The sequence below is a fragment of the Ochotona princeps genome, chromosome 31 (assembly GCF_030435755.1).
Source record: "Ochotona princeps isolate mOchPri1 chromosome 31, mOchPri1.hap1, whole genome shotgun sequence".
NCBI classification, from domain to species: domain Eukaryota; kingdom Metazoa; phylum Chordata; class Mammalia; order Lagomorpha; family Ochotonidae; genus Ochotona; species Ochotona princeps.
Window position 1 is genome coordinate 1,209,330 of NC_080862.1, and position 22,415 is coordinate 1,231,744.

General features: G+C 42.9%; 1 protein-coding gene across 2 annotated transcripts in view; it reads right to left on the bottom strand.

Annotated features, from left to right (window-relative positions):
* Positions 1-17,569: 17,569 nt before the first annotated feature.
* The window catches only part of LOC131477932 (transient receptor potential cation channel subfamily M member 3-like), a 52,919-nt gene continuing 48,073 nt past the window's right edge, over positions 17,570-22,415 (bottom strand). For both annotated transcript variants that reach the window (XM_058657290.1, XM_058657289.1), the window contains one exon: positions 17,570-17,748. In XM_058657290.1, the coding sequence (XP_058513273.1) occupies positions 17,570-17,748 (179 nt within the window). The remainder of the gene's footprint in view (positions 17,749-22,415) is intronic.

The following is a 22,415-nucleotide window of genomic DNA, read 5'->3' on the forward strand; positions in this document are numbered from 1 at the left end:
TGGGTGCTGAGCTCGGGTCTGGATATACAAGCTGTCAGGGTTTTGTGACGGTTGCCTGGATCACACACAAGCTGAACAGGGTCCAGTGTCTGGAATTCTCTCATGTGGGATTCCAGTGGATGTGCTACGTAATAATGCATTGTATGCATATTTTGTTTTTAAAAAGATGAATGAACCATACTAGATGTAAGTTACAATTTAGGTGGCCATCATGAGGAAGTTTGAGTTGCTTGTGGGGCCTGGGTATTAAAAAAAAAAAAAAGAACCCTCAGAAATAATGTGATGCATTTTTACACTAATGCATAGAGTTTGGAAAAAACTAAACGAGGAGGCAGAGAAGTCTCGTGAGGCTGAGCCCTAAGAGTGCTGGGGCATGCTGCTTAAACACCTCTTAGGCCTTCATTAAAATCTTAGGCTTAGAACAGTGACGAGGCATCCTAACCCTGCAAGGACTAAATGGCAGGAAGAACGAGCTTCCTGCTTGCTCTAACTCATTATTTCTACTTTCAAAATATTAATTTGAAAGACAGAAACAGGGGATGGATAATTCCTACCCACTGATGCACCCCTCAGATCCCCTCAATGACCTGGGTCTGGAGCAGGCCAAATCTGGCAGCCGAAACCCAAGCCAGTCCCCTGGAGGCGCATCCTGGTTTCTGAGGTCTGCACAAATGGTGAGCTGGTGCAGGAACTGAATGAATGTGGGCACCCCAAGATGCGATGCAGGCATCTCAGAGGTTAGCTGAGACGACTGCCTCTACTGCTGGCTACTCTGAGATGTGGTTTGTGAAGGACGTCTGCCTGTGTGTGTGTCAGGGGTGTCTCCTCTGGCACTGGGAAACAGGCACAGAATCACCACAAGCTCACAGAAACCTTTGGGACTGCTGTTGATAGACCTTGTTTGGACTCCCGTGTCTCAGCTGGGCTTCCCCCTTATCCTTCTCTCTGTTAGCCGGTGAAGGGGCTTAGGTTTAAAGTCTTCCTACAAAATAGAACACAGCTAAGGCTCACTTAGGTAACAGGCAGATCAATAAAAGGACAGGGCTGTTGTGGGCTAAGGAGTTGATTAGGTTAGTTAAGCTGACTCTCAGGAATTGGGCCTGCGGCTAAAAGCACCTAGTCTAATCAGACTCACTGGAATCCTATTGTTCTGTTAAAGGGCTTGTGGGAAAGAGTTAATAAAGAGAGGCGAGGGAGTGACTTCACCATCTCTGTGCTGTTAGTGCTTCATCCCCAGACCCTCGCCTGTCCGCGTTTCTGGCTCTGCTGGCCGGACACGGGGCTTCTCCGACTCCAGCCTGCTGTTGAGTAAGATGGCGGAGAGAACAGCACGAGGTCAGAAACCCTGAGGATGAATGTGTTTTGGGGAGACGCACGGACCCCAAAAAGAACGTGGCGTGATGAGGTCTGTCTGGGGGTGGCGAGTTGCCTCTCCTTTCTCACTTTTCAGTTCTTGGTAGCTTAGTTTTCAGGAGACAAACAGCAAGTATATTTGGAGGAAATGCAGGATTCCTTTTTTCTGTTTTGTTTTTCAAAATCGGTCTTAACCGGTATACTACCACAGTACACTTGGGAGTGGCATTTCCTGAACTCGTACAATGCTAGTTTTATGTAGTAAGTGAATAGGTGACTATAAATGCATGGCAGTTTGTGGAGGATCTCATTGTGGGCATCGTTCAGTTGGCTGAAGTTGGAGCTAAGTGGTGAATTAAGCAGTAGGTACCTAAGAGATGGGAAGCATTTGTAAGTAAGTTAAAAATAGAGAAGCTTCCTTCTTCCAATCATGTGATTTCTGTTGTGTGTTCGAGAAAGGTCTAAGAATAAACGTGATTGTGCTTAATGGGGGAATTGCAGGTGCCTCCCATGACTGGGGCAGGCTACTAGCAGTTTTCACAAAGAGAAGGCAGCTGTTCAATGGGTTCTTGGAGAAAAGAAGCAACATGTTTTGACCAACTTGAGAATCCTAAGCAAGGAACTCTGTCCAATAAAAAGATATGATGTGTCTTAGATACGGCATTTCTTCCCTTCTGGAGTGCCCTAGGAGAAACCAATGGATGCACACACTGAGCACAAATGAGAAACTCCAGCAAATCACTGATTGTGTTTGGAGCTGTGAAGGGAGAGTATGTACTCGCTCTCAACCTGCGCTGTCATCTGTAAATGGCTGGCGGAGCTCCTCAAGCAGTGTTTTTCTTTACATGGTAATATATAGCAAAAATCCAGATAGATACAGTGTTGGTTTCCTAACTTAATGTTTGATAACAAAGAAATGGTATGAATGAAAATGACCTAATGCAGTTGAAAATTGGTGCTTAGGTTTTAATCAGAAGCTAATTAAACATTTTTAACATTTGGTAAATAAAACTAAAATAACTCACGTGAAGAAAGTTATTTTATAAAGTCTTTTTTTATGTAAGTAAAGCTATACGATATGAAAGATGTGGTAAGTGCTGTGTAAGCTGCTCCAGTGGCAGCATCCCACGTTGGAGCTCCGCGTCCAGTCCTGGCTGCTCTGTTTCTGCTGATGCACCCAGGAGGGTAGCAGAGGGTGGCTTTGGTGTTTGGGCTACTGCTACCCATTTGGGAGATCAAGATGAAGTTCTTGGCTTCTGGCTTGGGCCTGACTCAGCCCCAGGCCTTGAAGCTGTTTGGGGAGCGAGCCAGAAGATGTTACTCGGTCTTTCCAATGATAAATCAGAAATAATAAGAGGAGTATACGGAAGGTTCATGAAAGATGAAGCTCGTGAGAAAAATTTTAGATGTTATCAAGCTGTCTATAAAGTTTTTCTAGGAATTGAGTGTTAGTATTATTCAGAATTATACTTTGATTTCTTATGTTAAAACAACCGGTTTTTCTTAGAGAATTGAGCACTTTTTTAACAGGAAATGGAACTTTTGTAGGACCTTTGACTTTGTAAAACTGTGTCCTTTCTATTGAAGAGCTGGTATATTTTGTAAGGCAATGTGGCATTTTGTGCTTGCATTGGAATTATTTTGATTTTTTGGTTTAAATAAATAATCAGGAGTCTTAAACTTTACTTTGATACACACATCAAGTTCTAGATTTGGTCTTTTGACTTGAACATTGCAGAAGAGAATTTAAAATATATTAAATTGTTTATTTGATATACTAAATGATAAGTGCTATCAAAAATAGTACTAAATATTCAAGTTATATTTGTATAGATGTTTCAAAATTATTTGAAATTCATAGATGCCCTCAAAGTTATCATACTGTAAGTTACCATTCTAGCTGTCACCTTAAAATGTTGTAATTAGTAGAGGGGAAGAGTCTTCCGTTGCCTTCACAAGAGAGCTGAGTGGCCTGGCATTGGAAAGTGGTGCGGTTAGGTGTCCGGAGACCTGGTTGCACGGCAGAGATCAGTGCCATCTGTTCTCCCTCCCAGTGTTCAAAGGAGGCTGATGAGCCGTGGAGTATGGGATCCTCATTAGCAGGATGGGAAACCATGTGATTCTTAGCCTTGCAGTGGTTGAGGATGCAGGACATATCAAACTCTCAGACCACTCAGAACGTTTGGATAGTGTTGCTTTTTGGCGCGTATTGGGGGAAAAAAAATCAAAGCAGAGCCTTTACCGAACAGGAGGATGCCACAAAGATGGCAGACTCTAGCAAACGTATTACCCTGCTGTTTTAATGTGGAGGACCCTGGGCTTGAGGTAGTTCCAGCTCCAGGCATGATGAAGTCACAGGTGTCATCCAGCTAGGTGTAGACTCTAGGGCTTTTTCTCTATAATCATCCAGCTAGGTGTAGACTCTAGGGCTTGTTCTCTATAATCATCCAGCTAGGTGTAGACTCTAGGGCTTGTTCTCTATAATCATCCAGCTAGGTGTAGACTCTAGGGCTTGTTCTCTATAACCACCAGGTTAGATTGCCTCCCAGCAGTGCAATCACTTAAGCAGGTGGCTCAAAAAAAAAAAAAAAAAAAAATCCAAATCTCTAACTACCTAAGGAAAGGTAGCTCCAGGCTGGTAGAAATTTTAATGTATGGATGGTGAGTATATGTCATCCCCACTAATACACATTTAGCTAAATCTGTTCATTCAGTCATTCATTAAGGATTTATCAAGTGTCTGCTATGTGTTGGCTTTGGTCCTAAGCATGATAAGGGAGACTAAATGCATGGGAAAAGCACAGTGAATCACACAGATTCAGATCTTGAGACCTTACATGGGAAGTCAGAGATTTATCGAAATAAGGCATTACACATTAAAAAAAATCCACTAAGGATATTCCAAGCATACATCAATGTGGCAGTTGATTATAGTTGGAGAATGCCCCAAGCTTGAAAGCACAGGAAAATCAAAAAATGGAAGAAAGTTATAACAATGACATCAAGGAAATCTGTTTGCTTAGTTGGTTAATTGAAGAGTTCTTGCAGGAGTAATGGGATTTAAGATTGGAACTGCATGCAAAGTACTGTACTGCATATTAAAAAGGAGTGCCCTGGTTGGCTCTGAGCTGCAGCAAGCGGCTGCCAAATCTTTGCCTGTGGGTCACATTCTGTACATGGCCTACTTTTCTCTGACCAGTAAGCTATGGATGGCTTTTCCATTTTAATGTACTATTTCAAATCAAATAAGCAAGCAAAGAAACTTGCACATCTGCCATGGATCTGACATGTGAAACCCCACAGAATGGTCAACCTCTGCAATGTGCAGGATGGATTATACGGGGGATGTAAGACAGAGAGTTAGCATTGAAGAGCAACAATACTCTTGGCAAGAAAAAATAGGGTGGGAATGAGTAGAAGTCAGGAATGCGGGGTCTTGGAGAATGGCAAGGCTAGCCCCTTGTACCGAGAGCACATTGTGTGAAAAGTGGATGCTGTGTACCCTGAGGATGGAGTACAGCCACATACCATTACATACAGTTGCCATGTCTGCTTCTTCTTTTTGGAGTCAATGAGAATGAACTGTAGGAAAACAGGCAGGAAGCCCTGCTACCAGACCATAGAGGCTGAAAGATGCTAACAACATTCCATAAACAGCAATCAGAAGGTTAAAGAAATTGAGGTGATTTTTATCACATAATGTTCAGAAAGCTATTTAAAATTTTATACTTTGGTTATGAGTATAGCTGCATAAATACCTTACTTTAAAAACTTGCTTTAAGAAATAATTTTATTTAGTAAGGTGTTTGACTTTCTTAAATATTTAACTGTAAATATAAGTTCATCTTTATTGGAAACGTTTGACATTTGGCTGTTTCATTTAAGTAATAAAGTCCATTTGATCCAGATGTAGGTTAAGTGGACATTATTAATTTATGTATTGCCAGTCATTGACAGATGTTTCATGTACTGTTTAAGCCAGATTATTATAATTATTAAACACAGCAGAAGGTACACATACAAACCCATTGTGTCAGTGATGCATAATAGCTTCCACCAATGAATGGCTTAGACACAGGCTGGGAGGCCTTACTGTTGAAAACAATAGTTACTGTTGAAAACAATAGTTAATAATTATGAGATGTCACAGTTGGATCACACTGGATGCTTGCAGTTGTGTAAGAATTAAGTGCAAATGGCAGAGGGGAGAATGGTTATTTAGAGAAAGGTAGCAATAGGGATTGCAAAATCCAGAAACAGAAAGATTAAGGGGAAAGTGATAGAGGCTGTGAGGGGGCTTCAAGCTCAACAGCAACACGAAAGAGTTTAGCTACTAATTAAAAAAAAAAAAAAGGAAGCCCTATAAGCTACCCGAGCAAGGAAGTGACAAGCTCAGAGCTGGTTCCCACGACAAAGCCTGTGAGAGTGAGTCCAGCAGCTCGGAAGAGGCAGAGAGGATGATGGTTCCTTCCTGGCCTCAGGCAGCGACCCATTGCATTGGTCCTTCTGAAGAAAAAGGACCAGAATGAAGCTGACGGTTTCTAGAATCAGAGGGCACAGGTATCGTGGAATGGTGGGATAAACCACTGCTCGAGATACCTGCATCCCATAATGGAGGGCTGGGTCATCTTGGAATTTTCCATCCTAAAAGAAGATGTGAGTGTACTAGCAGTAAATGAACTGAAATGCAAGGCAAAGGCATTGTGAGGACTAAACAATGTCACAGACCAGTGACAGAAAAATAACTCACTAGCAAATATAGCTAGCCTGGAAGGTTAAGCCTAGTGACCTAATCTCAAAATACATAAAGAAAAAAGCTGACAGAATCGGGAAACAAAGCAAAACAAACCACCACAGAAGTAATTGCCTTATTAGGAAACAGGAACCTAAAATGCCACTTGGGATGTGTATGTTCCAGATTAAATTACTTGGGTTCAAGAGCTGTTCCTGCTTAAGCTGATGTGCAGCCTGGGAGGGGCCCGTCACCTGGGCTTTTTCACCCGTGTGATCAGGACTGACTCAGCTCAATGAGGGCTGTTGTGGACATTTGTCTCTTTCTGCCTCTCCAATAATAATAAAGAGCAGAATTTTAAGGACAAATTAGTCATGGGGGGGAACTAAAAGTTTGTACAAAATGGCAAGAAACAAACCAACAGAAAAGGCTGAGAACAAAGCTTTAGGTAATGACCACTGTGTGAATGGTGCTGATCAGTGCGGCAACCGCAGGAGCGCTCTCGTCGTCTGCAAAATCAGTTCTTGTTGGGTCACAGATTGTGAACGGTGACACCAGACACAATTTAGAAGATAATAGACACATCATTTTGGCATTAAGGTAGAGGGAATAGTTAATTAAGCAAGAAGTAGAAACAAATAAGAAAGAATGGGATTTTTTGACTGAATTCCCATATATACATTAGTTCAATTTCCAATTGTCTGCAGCAACTTGACATGAGGCTGAAGCTGTGAGTGGGGTGCACAATTCAGTTCTTCTGGGAGACTGTCACAGGACACAGTCCACATCCACTGTCCACACAGGGCCTCTGATTGGGACATGGTACCTGAGGACTAGGCTCAGCATCTGCCCTAGGGCTGGTAAGTTCAACCACATTAAATCTGAGCATTTCTGTTTGTCAGATAGCACCATGAATGTGGTGACAGCATATGGCTCGAACTGGAAGTAGTTAACTAATGAAGGATTACCATGTCAAATATGTTAAAGGAAGCAGGGAACTTGGATGTTGTTTGAAACTTATAAAGAAAACAAAGACCGCTCTCTTGCTCCCTACAATTGTCCTGTGAGCTAGAGAAGAACACAAGGACAGTCCGCTGAAGTCCTAGTTGAATTAGAACCAAGCGACTCAGCCTTGGGGATGCACACCAAGCACCAGACACACTGAGCAGAGGAACAGAGAGGGGAGACAATCCAGTTCCGGCAAGCTTTCAAGTTAGCAGTGGCCAATCGCTGGGGCTCAGAGGAAAATCCCCTCTGTGACCACAGAAGCTAAGGGTGTCGGGTGCATCCTTGGGAGGGGAGCAAACAGGCTTGTGTGCAGTCAGCTGTGTTCCTCAAAGACTGAGGGTGACCACGAGGGGGCACTTCCGGGTCAGTACAGTCCAGTGACAGCAGCTGCAGGGGCGAATATGTTGCTTGAATCCTCTCCGATTCTGTGGCTCCGCGACAGTGAGAAGCCTTGGCCCACTCCCCTCATCTGCGTGTGTACGTCTCCTCTCACCTGGAAGCTGCAGAAATGCTTCCAAGTCTCTGTGTGCGCTTTCTGGAGAGGAGTTGATCTTTCTGTCTGGCTGACTTGCCACCCTTCCTGGAAAGCAGCTGAGCTCAGCTGCCTTTCAGAGCAGAGCCCCCTGCGGAGGCCTGATGGACATCCAAGGCAGGGACTGATTCTGCTTCATTGGTTCAATGAGACAGTTTAAGATAAACACCACTGTGTTTGCATTTACTGAGCCTTGGTTTCTCATTTACAGATCAAGCGCATTGGAGCTTGCTCGTCTGTAAGGTGAGGGAGATAACTGTCCCTCATCAGGACAGGGGCAGAGATCACTCAAGTTCACGTATCCGGACTGTGCTCCCTGCTTGGTGTCGAGCCAGTGGTTGTTAAATGTTAGCCCCAGTTGTTTCTGCTTGCCCTAAGGCTACTTATTCTGTACTTGGATGATATTTTACTTGGATGGAAGAAAGGTTCCAGTAGCTCCTGGAGGACAGTTTAGAAAAAGCAATGTTTCTAGCATTCCTTGGGGGAATGTGTATGTGTCCATTTATGACTTGTCCAGACTAGCATATGAGACCAAACTCTGTGTCAGTAAGAATGTATGCCTCGAAGCATACCACTGAGCCACTGTTCATAAGCCAAGCTGAAACACCAACCCTAACCCGTCATCAGTGGAAACGCTTTCCTGCACGAAACCTGTTTCGTTTCCTCAACCCTTTTTGGTGGAGGCAATCAGCAACTTTCAGCTGAGTCCCGAAGGAAATGATGCTAAAACTGTACATACTTCATTAACTCCAAGGCAGAAAGAGCCATGTCTCGGCTGTTTAAGGAGCCTACGGAACCTGAGGAGGGCTGTGAGCTCAGCAGAGAGTGAGCACAGGAATCCAGCAAGGGCCCGGCCGCCTGGAGGGGTTACATACCAGTTCCTTCTTCTTCATGCATTCCATGAGGATGATGAAGAGGTGCTGAGCCTGGGTCCGCGTGTAGGTGAATGTCTTCTGTATAGTCACCAGCAGCTGGTCCCTCAAAGACTCATTGATAAGCCTGCAGTTAAACACAAGAAGAGGTCATCCTGGCTGAGTCAGTGCATGTACTTCAAGCTGTTTTTAATTCACACGTAATTATGCATAGTGTCTCATGTCAGAACATGCATATATTATGCAGTAAAGTATTTAACATAGCTGTCCCCTCACACGTTTGTCATTCTTTGGGATGATACATTCCAAGTCGTCTCTTCTGGCTATTTCAAGGTATTGGACATGATACTCTTCACCATACTGCCTTCTGTGTAGTAGAAATATTACAGGGTACAAGAAAGCATTACAAGGATTTACTTTAGACAGGAGTTGTTTTTCCTCTGGTTTTCTTGACTGATCATTTCAAAAGCTCATTTAAAAATAAATCCATTTTAATGTCTCAGAACCAAACAGCAAAATAGCAAGATGTAGTTCTTTTTTTGCCTTCCCTTATTTCATGGTATGTGTTTAATGCGCTTAAGTTTTGCTCTCAGAAAATATGCCTTCAATTCATGATCTGCATCTCAGTGTGAGTTCACTGTTCCGTCCCTGACGCAGATTGAAATCGCAGTATGCCATTAGTGGATCTTTTTTAAAGAGAAGTTTATTGTTGAGACTGTGTTATGGTCTACAGGGTTAATCTGTCCCTAGTAAAGTTAACATGTACTGGAGTGTTGGTCTGAGTCCCAGCTGCTCGGATTCTATCTGTGTCTCCTATGGGACGCCTGGATAAAGTTCCTGGATTTTGACTTTGGCCTGGCCCCAGTGGTTGTGGTCATTTGGGAAATAAATTAATAGATGGAAGATTTCCCTCTCGTTCTCATTTTCTGTCACTCTACCTTTTTAATAAATCTGTAAAACTTTCAAAGAAATAAAAGACTAAGTTGCTTTGAACAGAGAGGGAACTCTTATCCACTGGTGGAGTCCTCAGATTTCTGCAGTAGTTAGGGCTACAGCTGGGATCCGGGAATACAGTGTAGGCCTCCCCCAAAGGCTGAAGGAGCACAGTTACGGAAGCCAGCACTGCTTGGGTCTCTGCTTGGGTCTCTGTTGGCTGGAAGATGGAGGCAGAAGCCAAAGGTGGGAATCAAACTTAAGTATTCCCATATGGTGTGAGGCTGTCTTAACCTTTAAGCTAAACCCTTGCTTCTATTAGTGGATTTTTGAGAAATAAAAACCGAAATAAACAGAAGCTTTTTATTTCCTTTAACATTCCACTTAGGTGATTACCTATCTGGACTATGATTCAGGTCACCATTTTTTTCTGACTCCGTGAGCAAAAGTTTGGTGCATGAGGAAGTATTAACTACATCATTAAGACTGTTTTTATGCTAGAAGAATGAATGAAGGCATGGGAGATGCAAACAGCCAATCACTGCACAAGTATGTCTTGAATCTAACTGGGTACGACCGCTGTTTAACTGCTCTCCTGCTAGTCAGAAGGGATCTATCTACCCGCCATCAAAAAGTAGAAGAAAAAAAAAACTCACTTGATGAACAGATCACCAAGCAGATAAAACTGCTCTGTGGGACCAGCAACAAAATCACCACAATCTGTCTGGTATTTTACAGCTTATAAATTGCTTTCATAATTGAATTAGCAAGATCTTGGAGAATAGTGAAAGATATAATTTGATGCGTACAGGAACTTCATGAACAACCTGCATGTCCAATGTCATAGACAGAACAATGAGGGCAGAAATGATGAAAAGCAAAGATGCCGCGGAACTGGGGGCGGGGGCTCGTGCGCCTGGTCCTGTCCAGGGCCCTCCCGGCTCTTTCTGCTAAACCCTGCTCTGTGTGTTTACTCCACACGTCTTAGGCCTGTGCCTCCCTTCGTTACGGTGGCTGTTGGAGCAAGCATCTACAGAATTTCCTTGGTTGTGAAACCAAGACCAACTCGATGGGAGTCTTAAGAACGTCTTTCCCTCCGTGACCTGCTGTGCCTGAGTGTGTATCACATGGACTCACTCTGTTTTGGGGAGGGTGGATGTTCCCCGTGACAGAGTGGTGGTAAGAATCCTGGAAGTTATCTAGGTCGACAGGTGATTATATTATCTCTTGGCTCCTCCAGGAAAAATGTGTCCTACCATTCCCACTAGGGTTGGAAAGGAAATGATAGCAGATCCTCTCTCGATTGTCTAAATGATTTGGGTTAACTCTAAGTCCTTAGCTGTGAACTGGCCTAGGACTGTTTGTTCATTTGGCAAATGCACGCTGAATGCCCTCCTTACTGCTGGCAGACACTAAGGCATGTGCCAGGCATAGGGGGACATAGAGGTAAATCTACGCCCAGCGTTCATTGAGTAGAAAGGTAGAACCAGCAGCTCAGCTGTGCTTGTGAGCAGTAAAAGTGGAGAACCTTGTAACAGACACAATAGGACTTCAAAAATGTCCTGAGAGATTCCCACTAAGCAAAAATTGGGCATGGGTTTCAATCCTCTTGCATTAAAATTATCTCCATGCATTTTTTGAAACCCCCTTAGATAAGCGTCCTTGCAGTTGTCAGAAAAGAATTCTCTGAGGGAATACTGTTTTTTTCTTGTTCTGTTCTTTTGTTTTGTTTTGCTCCCGCCCCTGGAACAGATGCATATTAGCAAGGTTGGGAGGTGGAATCAGATAAAAGCTTTCTCAGGACACAGGATGGCATGAGAAGTGTAGTTTACAGGGAAAAAATTATCTCAGCATTGCTGGAATCGAGAGAGAAAATTAAACAGTGGAATAAGATAGGACAACAGAGAGGGTACATGGATAGAACAGCATGAGAGATTTGGGGAGACTGTCCTTGAGCTGGTGGCTTTTATCCCCCAGGGAAGGAGGAGGCATTGAAGGTGTTAAGCTGGAGGGTCACAGGACCACATCTGTGTTGTGCCATAATTTCACTGACAAGTTGAGAAATGAGAACTCAAACCTGGGCATGTGTCTACTTGATAAACCCAAGTGGGTGAGTGTAGGAAGCTCTGTGATATTAAGCCTACAGGAACCATGATGTGATGAACAGTGCAAGGGCTCATTAGCCACTTGACAGATCCAGTCATTTGTTTGCAGGTGCTGAATTTTGATAACTTAAATGCTGTTCTCTATGAACAACCATCTGTAGTGAAGTCCGGGTTTCCTGACGTCCTTACGGGAGTGGCCTGTAACTTGTGATCAGCCTGTCATGAGAAGTTTAGAATGATGTGCATTGTGGTTCATTACAGACTTTAGTAGTCAGGAGAGCTGAAAGACTGGGAATTTTGTAGTTTTGAGCTCAATTTCACAACTGACTGCTGTCTTGGCTTTGGCTAAATCATGTAAGCAGTAAAGGCCATGGGCTACTGCAAGTAGGCTAACTTCTCAAATCCAGGATCTGTCTCTGAAACTGGGCTGTGATTTCACACAGAGCTGAGGTGATATGGACCTTCAGTACACTCATCACACACTAAATAATTGCCATTCCTGGGCCAGGTATTTTTTTCCAGCCTCTAATTATATCAAGATGGAAAACCGTTCTCTGACTCTCCTCTCTGCAAATCTACCTTTCCAGTAAAAAAATAAATTTTGAAAAAAGATGTTTGATTTGGAGCAGGTCTTGAAATCCAGATACTGAGAGTCTCTATAAAAGGTTCATGGGGACACTAATGAATGAACCGTACAGATTTCAAAACTTTGTTGTGCCAAGAAAACTTACTTTAAACAAGTTTTGTTTTCCATGAATATTTTGAAGCACCCTTGGAATTAAGAACTGATACAATGATTCTGACTAGAATGCAACTGATAGAGCAGCATAGAACACAACTCTTCTGTTTATGAATTGAAGATTCAAGATGATGATGCAGGCTCTTTAAGCCTTCAACACCTCATGTGTCCAGTGGGGGCAGTATGTGTCATTATGGGGAAACAGTGGAAAGGTATGGAAAGTACCTGGTATTCAACAGAGTGGTTGAATAACTGACATATGTTCTTCAGTAAGTACTCCTAGGGAATGTTCATGACCTGAAGGGAATCCCATGATGCCTAACTCAGAACTGAAACAAGTTAACCGACAGGAAGATGATCTGGTAGAGACACCGCTCATGGAGAACAGGCACACTGTAGTACTGCTGTGCAAGGAGGATGAGCTAGGTGCGTGAGTGGGATGGAAAAGGCTGTTCAAAACGACGGAGTCGGGGGACCAACGGAGGGAGCCTGTTAGTTCTTGGATCTTTATTCATCAAGGTCATGCACAAGTCAATCGCCTGGTGATGCCAGGATGCCCTGACACTGTTACTCAGATCGTTGTATGCCATCTTAACCAGGTGTTAGGATCTGGATAGCCATTAGAGCAGATGCGAAGAGAGGCCTATGGTAGGAACTGACTGTTGTGTACCCGAAAGGCATCAGAGCTGGCCTTGTGCACAGTCAGCAGAGAGGCATGGGCCTACGCCAGGCTCGACTCGGTGTGTTGACACTACGGAGTCCCTGTTCTGTATACACCTGTTCTATACTTTCTGTGTGGGAAGAAGTTAACTGTTTCCAGAGTTGGTTTACTATGTTACCAAATGCCCAAATTCCCTTTTTGAACTGAACGTTACATAAATATTTTGCTCAAGAATTAGGCTTAACAGCAACTCTTAGGATTAGTGATCATTTAGGTTCAATGCATGCTTTTTTTAACCGTGATGGATGCTTTTCAGAGGAGGCTTGGGGAGATGGGATGGACATGGAACAGTGACAACGATGGGCTGGCCTAGTTAGGTGTTTAGTTTGCCCACTCTTTGAGGGTCAACTCCAGACACAGGGTCTATCATCTAATCCTGTGAGATAAAGTAGCCCTGCCCTTGCTTTTGTGTTTAACCCAGAGAAGTTGTTCACCTGGGTCTTTCTTCAGGATTCATCTAGCAAAGTGGGTCATTGGAAGGACCTGAAAGTGCCCATAATGACACAGCATGCACATATAGTGATGATTCAAACCATTTTCCAACAAACTTCATTTATCACTGTCCACAGGGTGATCATTTCTTATTTTTTTTTTATTTACTAAAAAAAAACCAATCTGGAGAACTGGGTTACTACAGTAAAACAGAAGCCAGAGACATATATTAAAAGAAGCAGAAGGTGGGTGATGAGTTAGGGGTTGTGAGGTAGGTAAAAGCGGTGTTTAGCATCTCTTCAATATTATGTGAATTTGAAAGCTGGCACTTGATACCATGTATGACTCTAGGAAAACCCTAGCCCAGTCGTAAACTTTGGGGCTGTACAGATTGTGCAGGAGAAAATGTATTCTCTTCTTTCCTCAATCCTAATTAAGACATTTCAACAAAAGCTTGCTCACTACCCCGTTGGCTTCTTCCTGCATAGCTCATCACTCCCAACATTATTACACCTTGTGTGTATTATACACTGTCTAACTGCTGTAGTTTTACAAGGGCCAGGATCTTTATCCATTTTATCTGTTACATGTTCATCAGAACTTAGAGTAGTGTTGAGAACACGGTAGACCAAAGGAATAGTTGTAGAATGAATACATTATGTTGGTTGGCTGGAAGAGTGTAAAGAAAAATGTGAAGACTGAAGTGGGTGTCATTAATAAGCTGCTGTTGAATCCTGGCTGGCAGCAGATGGTGGCTCACATGGGAAACTGGGTTGGAGTCTGGGGCTCCTGTTTTGGACTGGCCAGGCTTGGGCTGCTTCAGGTACTTGGAAAGTGAATTAGCAGATGGATGATATTCTCTCTGAATTCTCCAACAGTGGGAAACATTTCCATTAGAGTTTTAGAATGTCATTCTGAGATCAATCAGCCTGCATCACGCCTGTGGTTGCCTTGGCAGCACTAGGCTGAAAAGCAAACTTTGCATATGGCCCACTGCTGATGGATGAAGATAAATATTTAGAAATATGAAGTTAGAAATGTCAAACACAGGAGGTCTTCATTCATAGAAAGTATTGCCAAAAAAAAAAAACTAATCATTTGATTCAAAAATTCTTTTGAACCAAAACAAACTTTTCTTTTAATATTTTTTCTAGGAATTGTTCTGAAGCCCTTTGGGACCTGGAAATGTGCCAGACATTCGAGCATGCCAATGTGATGGAAACCAATTATGGAAATTCAGGTATGACTAATTGAATTTAATGAATTATAATTAAATAAAAAATTCAATTTCTTAATCACAGTAGCCACAGCAAAAGTTCTCAGAGCTTCTCTAATCGAGCAGCACAAACAGAACATTTATGTCATCACAGAAGACTCTATTGGACAATGATATTGTTGAGGCTGACAGAGTGGCCAAACTGTCCGCCTTGGGCATTGCTGGGATATTTGGATGAAACATTCTAAACTGTGCTGGTTGTGTCATTCTGGTTTCTCTTGCTTGTTTTGCCTTTGGTTATGAATGCACCCCTGAGTGAAAGCTGAGGGGCTGCCAAGAAATACAGGGGCTGCCACATGGTCAGGGGGCTCTTCTGCCAACTTTATACGAAAAGCACCTCCTGTGGGTCCCTTCCAAGTGGCATCCCAGCAGGGAACACCATCAGGATGGGGCCAGAGGGGTCGTCGAGATGTTAGTTCCTGCATGAGAATCAGCCTGTGCGCGACACGCGCAGACTCCTAGGTGTCTCTTATGAGGCATGTTTTCCATGTTGGCTTAGTATTGATGAGAAAGAAGAGAAGATGGAGGCTGGGACAGCTTCCTCCCTTGTCTGAAGTCACTCAGTTCTGAAGGAAGCAAAATAACTCGCTTAGAGTCCCGGGGCTGCTTCTGCCTTGGGCAAACGGCAAAGCTGTTAAGGGCACTGGTTCTAGCATCTGTCTGCCTGGGCAGATCCCTCTTCAGCCCTGAGATGTCTAACAAATTTCCTGGCCTTTCTGTCCTCAATTTCCTCATGTTTAGAAAGGGGGTGATGATCAAAGCTACCTCATAAAGTTAATGGAATAGAGTAGATGTCAAGACCCTTCTGATAGAAGCACTATGAAATACTAGTTTCAATTTGTCAGGCATGCTGATGTCAGAGGTACTGGGAAAGACGATGAGCAGATATAAATTCTCACCTGAAAGTAATTTGTCATGTATCAGTCTTTGAGGTGCTCCGAAAAATCTAAAATTTCCTCTACTTTTGTTGTTTTATTTATTTACATAAGGAGTTGCTCATTTGGCTTTTCCGAATGTAACCTCCAATGAAGAGCTTTTTGGCCTCCGTCTCCTACAGATTGGGCTTGTGTGGAAATGCTGATGTCATCTAATAACTTAAGCACTGCTGGGATTGATACTGCTTGTATTTTTAAAAATAGACCACATCTGTAGGCAACTGAGATTCCTCCCTTTTTCACTGGGTTCATAATTCATTGTATTATTTGATGATTGCTGTGTAATCTTAACCATGTGAGTGTCAGATGTCTGGCTTCACCGTGGTGTAAAGGCAGACACTCAGGGCGTGTTGACTGTCAGTTCCTTTCTTTGCCTCAGCAGACACTGCTGATCCATCACAATTCCCTGTTCTCCGAGTTCATGTGCGGTCTAGGCTTCATTCTTAACACATCTCATTGCTAACTGATTACAGTTGACATTCAAAATAGAAAACTTTGCCATTCCTGCATTAGAGGCAAATAAAATCTCGAATATACCATCAACTGGTAAAACCCTAAGCTTGAAAGTTTAGGTCTGTCTCTAACATGCTGCATGTGGCTTCCGTAGGTTTAGACCAAGAAATAGATTGTTTATAGTTCACTCAAGACTTTTAGGGGTTTTTGCTTATGAATTTAGTATTTTCCCCAAAGTACAATCAACAACAATAAATACAATAGACTCGAGGTCAGTTCAACAATTTGGACAATAAAAGATTTGAAGAAAATGGCTTTTCTAGATGAGAGTAACTGATTTGAATTAATGCTACAATCCTACATGAGTGCATTTTTACTGAGGAAGATTAATAGCAGGTGTTCACTGCTGAGTAGTTCGCATCACGCCTGTGGTCCATGGTCGACACCTAAGATTTGCAGAAGGGATGTGGGAAAATTCAGTAACATCCAGGTGCCTCACTCAGATAAATTTGAGATGTATTTTGTGAATTTTAAAGCCCTCACTTCAGATTTACATGAGAGAGAAAGAGTATTTATAGTCTTTCAGGATTCAGGAAGAACTTCTATAGCGCTCATCTTGCGATAGGGATATAAGGGTGTCAGTAGAGCAAGGAAAGAAATCACCAGAAAAGGGAATGATCATGTTAGACATGGATCTAAATCTAGGATTATGTTGATTTCTCTCTTTTTGAAATATGAAGAATACTACAAAACATTTAGTAATGCGAATGCAAAGATAGAGCTGATAGTAGTTTAAGCGTACTTAACAATCTAAAACATGGCCAGTGAAGAGACATAGATCTTATGGCACGTAACTCGTATCAGTGAATTTTGATAGCACACCAGGAAGGATGCTGGCTTGGGGCAGTAGACTGTGTGTCCTCTGACAAAGCACTTCCTTTCTCTGATCATCTGTCCACCGCCTACCTGTAAGATGTATAACCTTTCTTCTATGTCAAAACATCAACAGGGAGGTGGGCATTGGGTGGGGAAGTCAAGATGCTGTTTGGGGTATGTCCATCCCAGGCTAGCGTGTCCAGCTTCTCTCAGGTTCTTAACAAGCACTGTGTGGTCTACACTGCCTGGGCTTCAAGAGTTCAAGCTCAGTTTCCACTTTGTTGTATCAAAGAACAAAGAGTGAGCAGACACAGAGGGAAAAGCCCACCTGCTCTGGCCTCCTTGGTGGTGGTGTGAGAGCAGTCTAGGACAGCTGTTAGGAAGCATCCTGCTTCATAAGGCACCTAGAACCGGCCCCTGTCTTCTCCCCCACCACATTCCCAAACATCCTTTAGGTAACTTGTTGTTGGCTGGTTCTTATGTGAACACTTAGCTGAGCTACTGAAAGCTTAATACACGAATCCCCGCTTTTATAAGCTGTGAACGAACACAGGCTTCATATACACCATGGTCTGCCTGAGCCCTGAGCCGTGGCACATCACCTACCCGCCTTCTTCTGAATATTTATGCCCAAATGCCAGGATGTCGGATGCCCGTCCGCTCCCATCACAGACGACGACGGGCACCGGAGGAGTGTCTCGAAGGTATTCCAGAACAATCGAAATCACGTTGGGTCCTCCTTCCACGATGAGTGCCACCACTGGGACGCCTTGACCAATTCCTGCATTAAAAAAGGAAAAGAAAAGGAAAAAAGGGGAAGAGAACAGAAAGCCAGCAAACCAAAGGAAAAAAAAAAGAAAAACAAAAAGCACAAACTAAAATTACTGAGCACGGGGGAGGTAGCAAGATACGGAGGGATGAAATGTTGCGTGAAAATGCACAGGAGAGGGTTCTGCAGTTTTCCCACCAGGTCTGTAGGACTTTGCCCTCTCCCCAGGATGGTCAGTCTAGCTACCAGGTGCCCCACAGGTAAGGAGGGAGAGAAGAATTGGTCAAGAAGTACTAGGCCAGCAGCCAAAAGATTGGATCTAAGCAAGTGGTTTAGTTTTTAGATGAAAAATGGAAAATTAAACATTGGCAACCTCCAGAAGTTGTCAGAATGGCAAAGAAAATGGCTAAATTTCTTTTTATTGACTATCAGAATCTGCCATGGGTTGCTTTTACTTGTTGAATACACCCCTGGCTAAAACATGTGTGCATTTTTTTTCCAATCTTAGATGATCAATTTAATCACTGATTCTTAACAGTTAAAAGTCATAACAGATTCTCCCAGAGACAAGGTATCTGCCAATACCGTGTCCTGCACTGCTAGGCAAAGCGGCAGGCACGTGACAGTCGGTCAATACACATTTGCACAATGAAAGTATTTAAGCTGTTTATGCTGTGCTAGCAGGCATTGTGTTTTCAGGCCACATTTGCTTTCCTGTCAGTACTGTGTGGCTCAACGTGTCGGAGCAAGTATTAAAATTGTCTGTGAGGCGAGAGAAGGAAATGTACTTCCAAGTGCCATTCCCAGCAGCATCACTGCTCACTGAAAACTCCTTCTCACCCGATATCACATACTGTTTTCTCACCCAAGCTCCTCACATTGGTTGGGAAATTGGGTAATATTGTATAAATGAGATAATTTTTTAGGGTACCCCTAGCAGTTACTTGATAGAAGTAGCAAAAATTCATTTAAATATGATTTGAAAAACATTGTCGGTAGTCGAAGGTCTTTCTCTAACCCTTTTGGCTGTGGTTCAATTTTAAACTAAGAAACTGCTTCCCAATAACAAAGAATAATTTGGGATTTGGTGTTTTGCTTTGAGCAAGAGATTATAGACTTGACTAACATGACCTGTTTTACTTCTAAAATAGAAGTATTTTAGTCTCCCAGGGCCTGATCAAAGTCGGTGCTTCTCAGAGTTTAATTTTTCTCCTAAAAGGAACGATCTAAGACATCAGTGAGTCAAGATGGGTGCTGTTTTAAACCACACTGAAACATGCTAAGAAAATGGGGCTTATTGCTAAGGCCAAGATGTCACGATTTGTGTTTTGTTGTTTCACAGAGGAGGGTAGAGACAGCCGTCTCTGGCATCCCGCCCCTGAAGCTGTGTGGTTCAGTACCAGAAAGTGGGTGGAGCGATGGACCACCCGCTCCCAGGACTTCTGAATTTAGCTGTGCCCCCACATTCTCTGTTTCCTTCGGTGAAAGCACACAGAGAGTTGTTTCTTAGAAAATAAAAGCCCCCAAAGCCTGACTAATTTAAATTTCCACTTTATAACAGAGAGGACCTAAGAACATTCCTACAACTAGGCTTGGTTTAAATAAGATGTGGTTAACACCAAGATTTCTTTTTGGTGTGAGAACCACAGATGCAGCAATTAATACACATGTGCATGCTAACACACACACACACACACAGAGACATCCACATACAGACACGTCCACAGACACAGACACATCCACATACAGACATGTCCACACACACACAGAGACATCCACATACACACACAGACACATCCACATACAGACACAGACACGTCCACACACACAGACAGCCACATACAGACATGTCCACACACACACAGACACATCCACATACAGACACGTCCACACACACACAGACACATCCACATACAGACATGTCCACACACACACAGACACATCCACACACAGACACGTCCACACACACACAGACATATCCACACACACATCCACATACAGGCACGTCCACACACACACACAGACATATCCACACACACACATCCACATACACACAGACATATCCACACACAGACACATCCACATACACACACACACAGCCTCACAATGCCTTTGTCCCTGACACAGGAAAATTGATTAATTAGTAATGATCTCGAGCAATAGTTCTGAATTTTATTTATTCATTTTTTGGGGAGCTGAAAATCTTTTGTGACTCAGATGAAAGTTTGTGACCCTCTGTAGAAAAGCAGGCACGCGTGTTGATAGACTCCAAGATGTTTCTAGCAATGTGAAGGGCCTCACGGCTTCTTAAAGCCTACTGGTGGACGCTTTAGGGTTGCACTATTCGTTCATCTTCGGAGAGCATCAGATTGGACTAATTTGTGGAGGTCACTAAGACCTGGGGATGCACTTACAGATGGTTTTCAAGCAAAGCTCCCTCCAGAGGAATCAGAAGTGATTCCTGCTGAGGAGCCCCCATGGGCTGCACGAGCGGGTGAAGCCCTGTGGGCTCCCCACCACCTCCCTTAGCTTAGCTCTTTCCTTTTGCATTGTATTCTAGTCAGACTTTATTTTCTAAATTATTTTTAAAATCTCTAGAAAAAGTTATTTGCAAAGCTTCAATGAACATATGTAGGCTACGAGTTCATAGTAATGAAATGGTTTTCCTTAAAATATCACAAATAGTATGATGCCTTTTTATTATCACTAAAATACACCTTGGGAATACACAGTGCAAGCAGGCTGGATTTACGGGGCTCACTGACATTTTCTTTATGTTTTCAATAAAATTCCTTGGAAGGGTCTCATAGAGCAATGTTTTAACTCAGTGAAAATAGGATTTCTACTATTTTCTACTAAAAAACAATAATTGTATCTATGTCTCTCAGGGACCCTTCTATAAATATTTGCTCTTTTGGTTTTGGGGAAAACTAGGTTAATTCCTTAGTGATTGCAGTTACCTCTCACTTTCTACCAAAGACCTGTGGTTGTTTCCAGAGGTTTCCACTAGGCTTTACTTCAAGAGCAACGTGGAGCTCTTCTAAGGAGGGACAGACGGGGAGCTTGCCACATTCTCCAACTTTCCCAGTTTGGGAACAGAAAGCATTATTGTCTTTAAATATGTAAGCCTGGATGATGGATTTAACAACTGCAGAGCTGACCTACAGCTTCCAATTCTATAGGGAACCCTAACTCCTTGTATAAGATAGCCTTAAACATTTGTCATGTGATTCAGCCTGGGTTCCTACTAAAGCCAAAATTAAATAAATGTATCTAAACTGGCTTAACTCGGCCTGGCTGAGCATTGTAAGGAAAATGTGTGGCAAATATAGGTGACCTTAAAAATGACAGGCCACCGGTCTGAGCAGGGCTGGGGTCATGTGCTTCCTGATGGCGAAGAATGTGTCTTAAATCATTCATATTTTAAGGATTTATCCATAGCTGATGTTGGAGAGTTTTAATGCCAGCTATGTAAAACAAATGTTACTGATATAAACGGAGACATAAACACCAATATCATAACACAGCACGAACATAAAAATATTACAGATGTGGGTATTATTTCTTCATTCAACTCTCTATGTGAACAGTCTGGTTTTTTATCCTGTGATTAATTCTATCCGTGGAAACCAGGTCACCTCTGGCTATGTGGGGTGTAACCTACCAAAATAGTTTTCCATCAGAACAAATCTGAGGAACAGCAGCAGGTGCTGTGTAGTAACAGAAGTACAACCAAGTTGTCTTATTTTAATGGGCATCAATTTGCTGCCTACTTTGTCTCAGCTCCTGAAGCCAGGACACTGCTTTAACAGTTTGAGAATCAGATGCTGGGAACCATGAGGCATTTATTCCATGTCTTCTCTGGTCTGGACAGTGTACTCAGCACCCAACAGTATCCTTCCGGACTTACATAGGACTTGCCACATCTCTACCTACTCTGCTCTGTCCAGAGGCCTTGCACCATCTCACTCTCAGACGACACCTGCCCTTTCCTTGGGCTGCCTGTCTGGAACTGGAGAGAAACCGCCGCCTCTTTGATCTCAGATTCAGAGTCCGTTCTGCGACCCTTTCCACACCCATGGTTTCTGGCTGCTGCTGACGCTCACTTCCTTGTTTGACTTTGAGCACGTGTCAGCTGAGTCTGTTTTATCTCCTTTTTACTGGAAAACTTTAGAGCATGGCAGACTTCACAAAAGTAATAACATAATATGGAGCCGTGCGTATCCCAGAACAGAGATGCATCTCTGTCTACTTGGATCAATTGATCGATTGACATACCTGCCTGCCTGCCTGGGCTGACAGGTGTGCTTTCCTGAAATGTTTGGCATTTCAGATTTTCCACATATGTAATGAAATAGTTTGTGGATAGGACCCCATTTAAAACATGCACACTTTATACACACATGTTGATGTTAATTTAAATAATTACATGAAACAAATTCAAGGTATAGTGTTTTCCACTTGTGAAGTCAAGTTGGCACTCAGAAAATTCTGGTTTTTGAAGTCTAAATGGGGGTCTGAACCTGAGTACCCAAGATATATTTTTGTATTATTCATAGTATCTAATGCACAGAGGTTGTTTTAAGTGAAAGCACTTAAGAATTCTGTGGTTAAACACAAATATGCTTATTGTATGTTAAGCATATAAATGGCTTCTTTTAAGTGTATAAGTGAGTCAT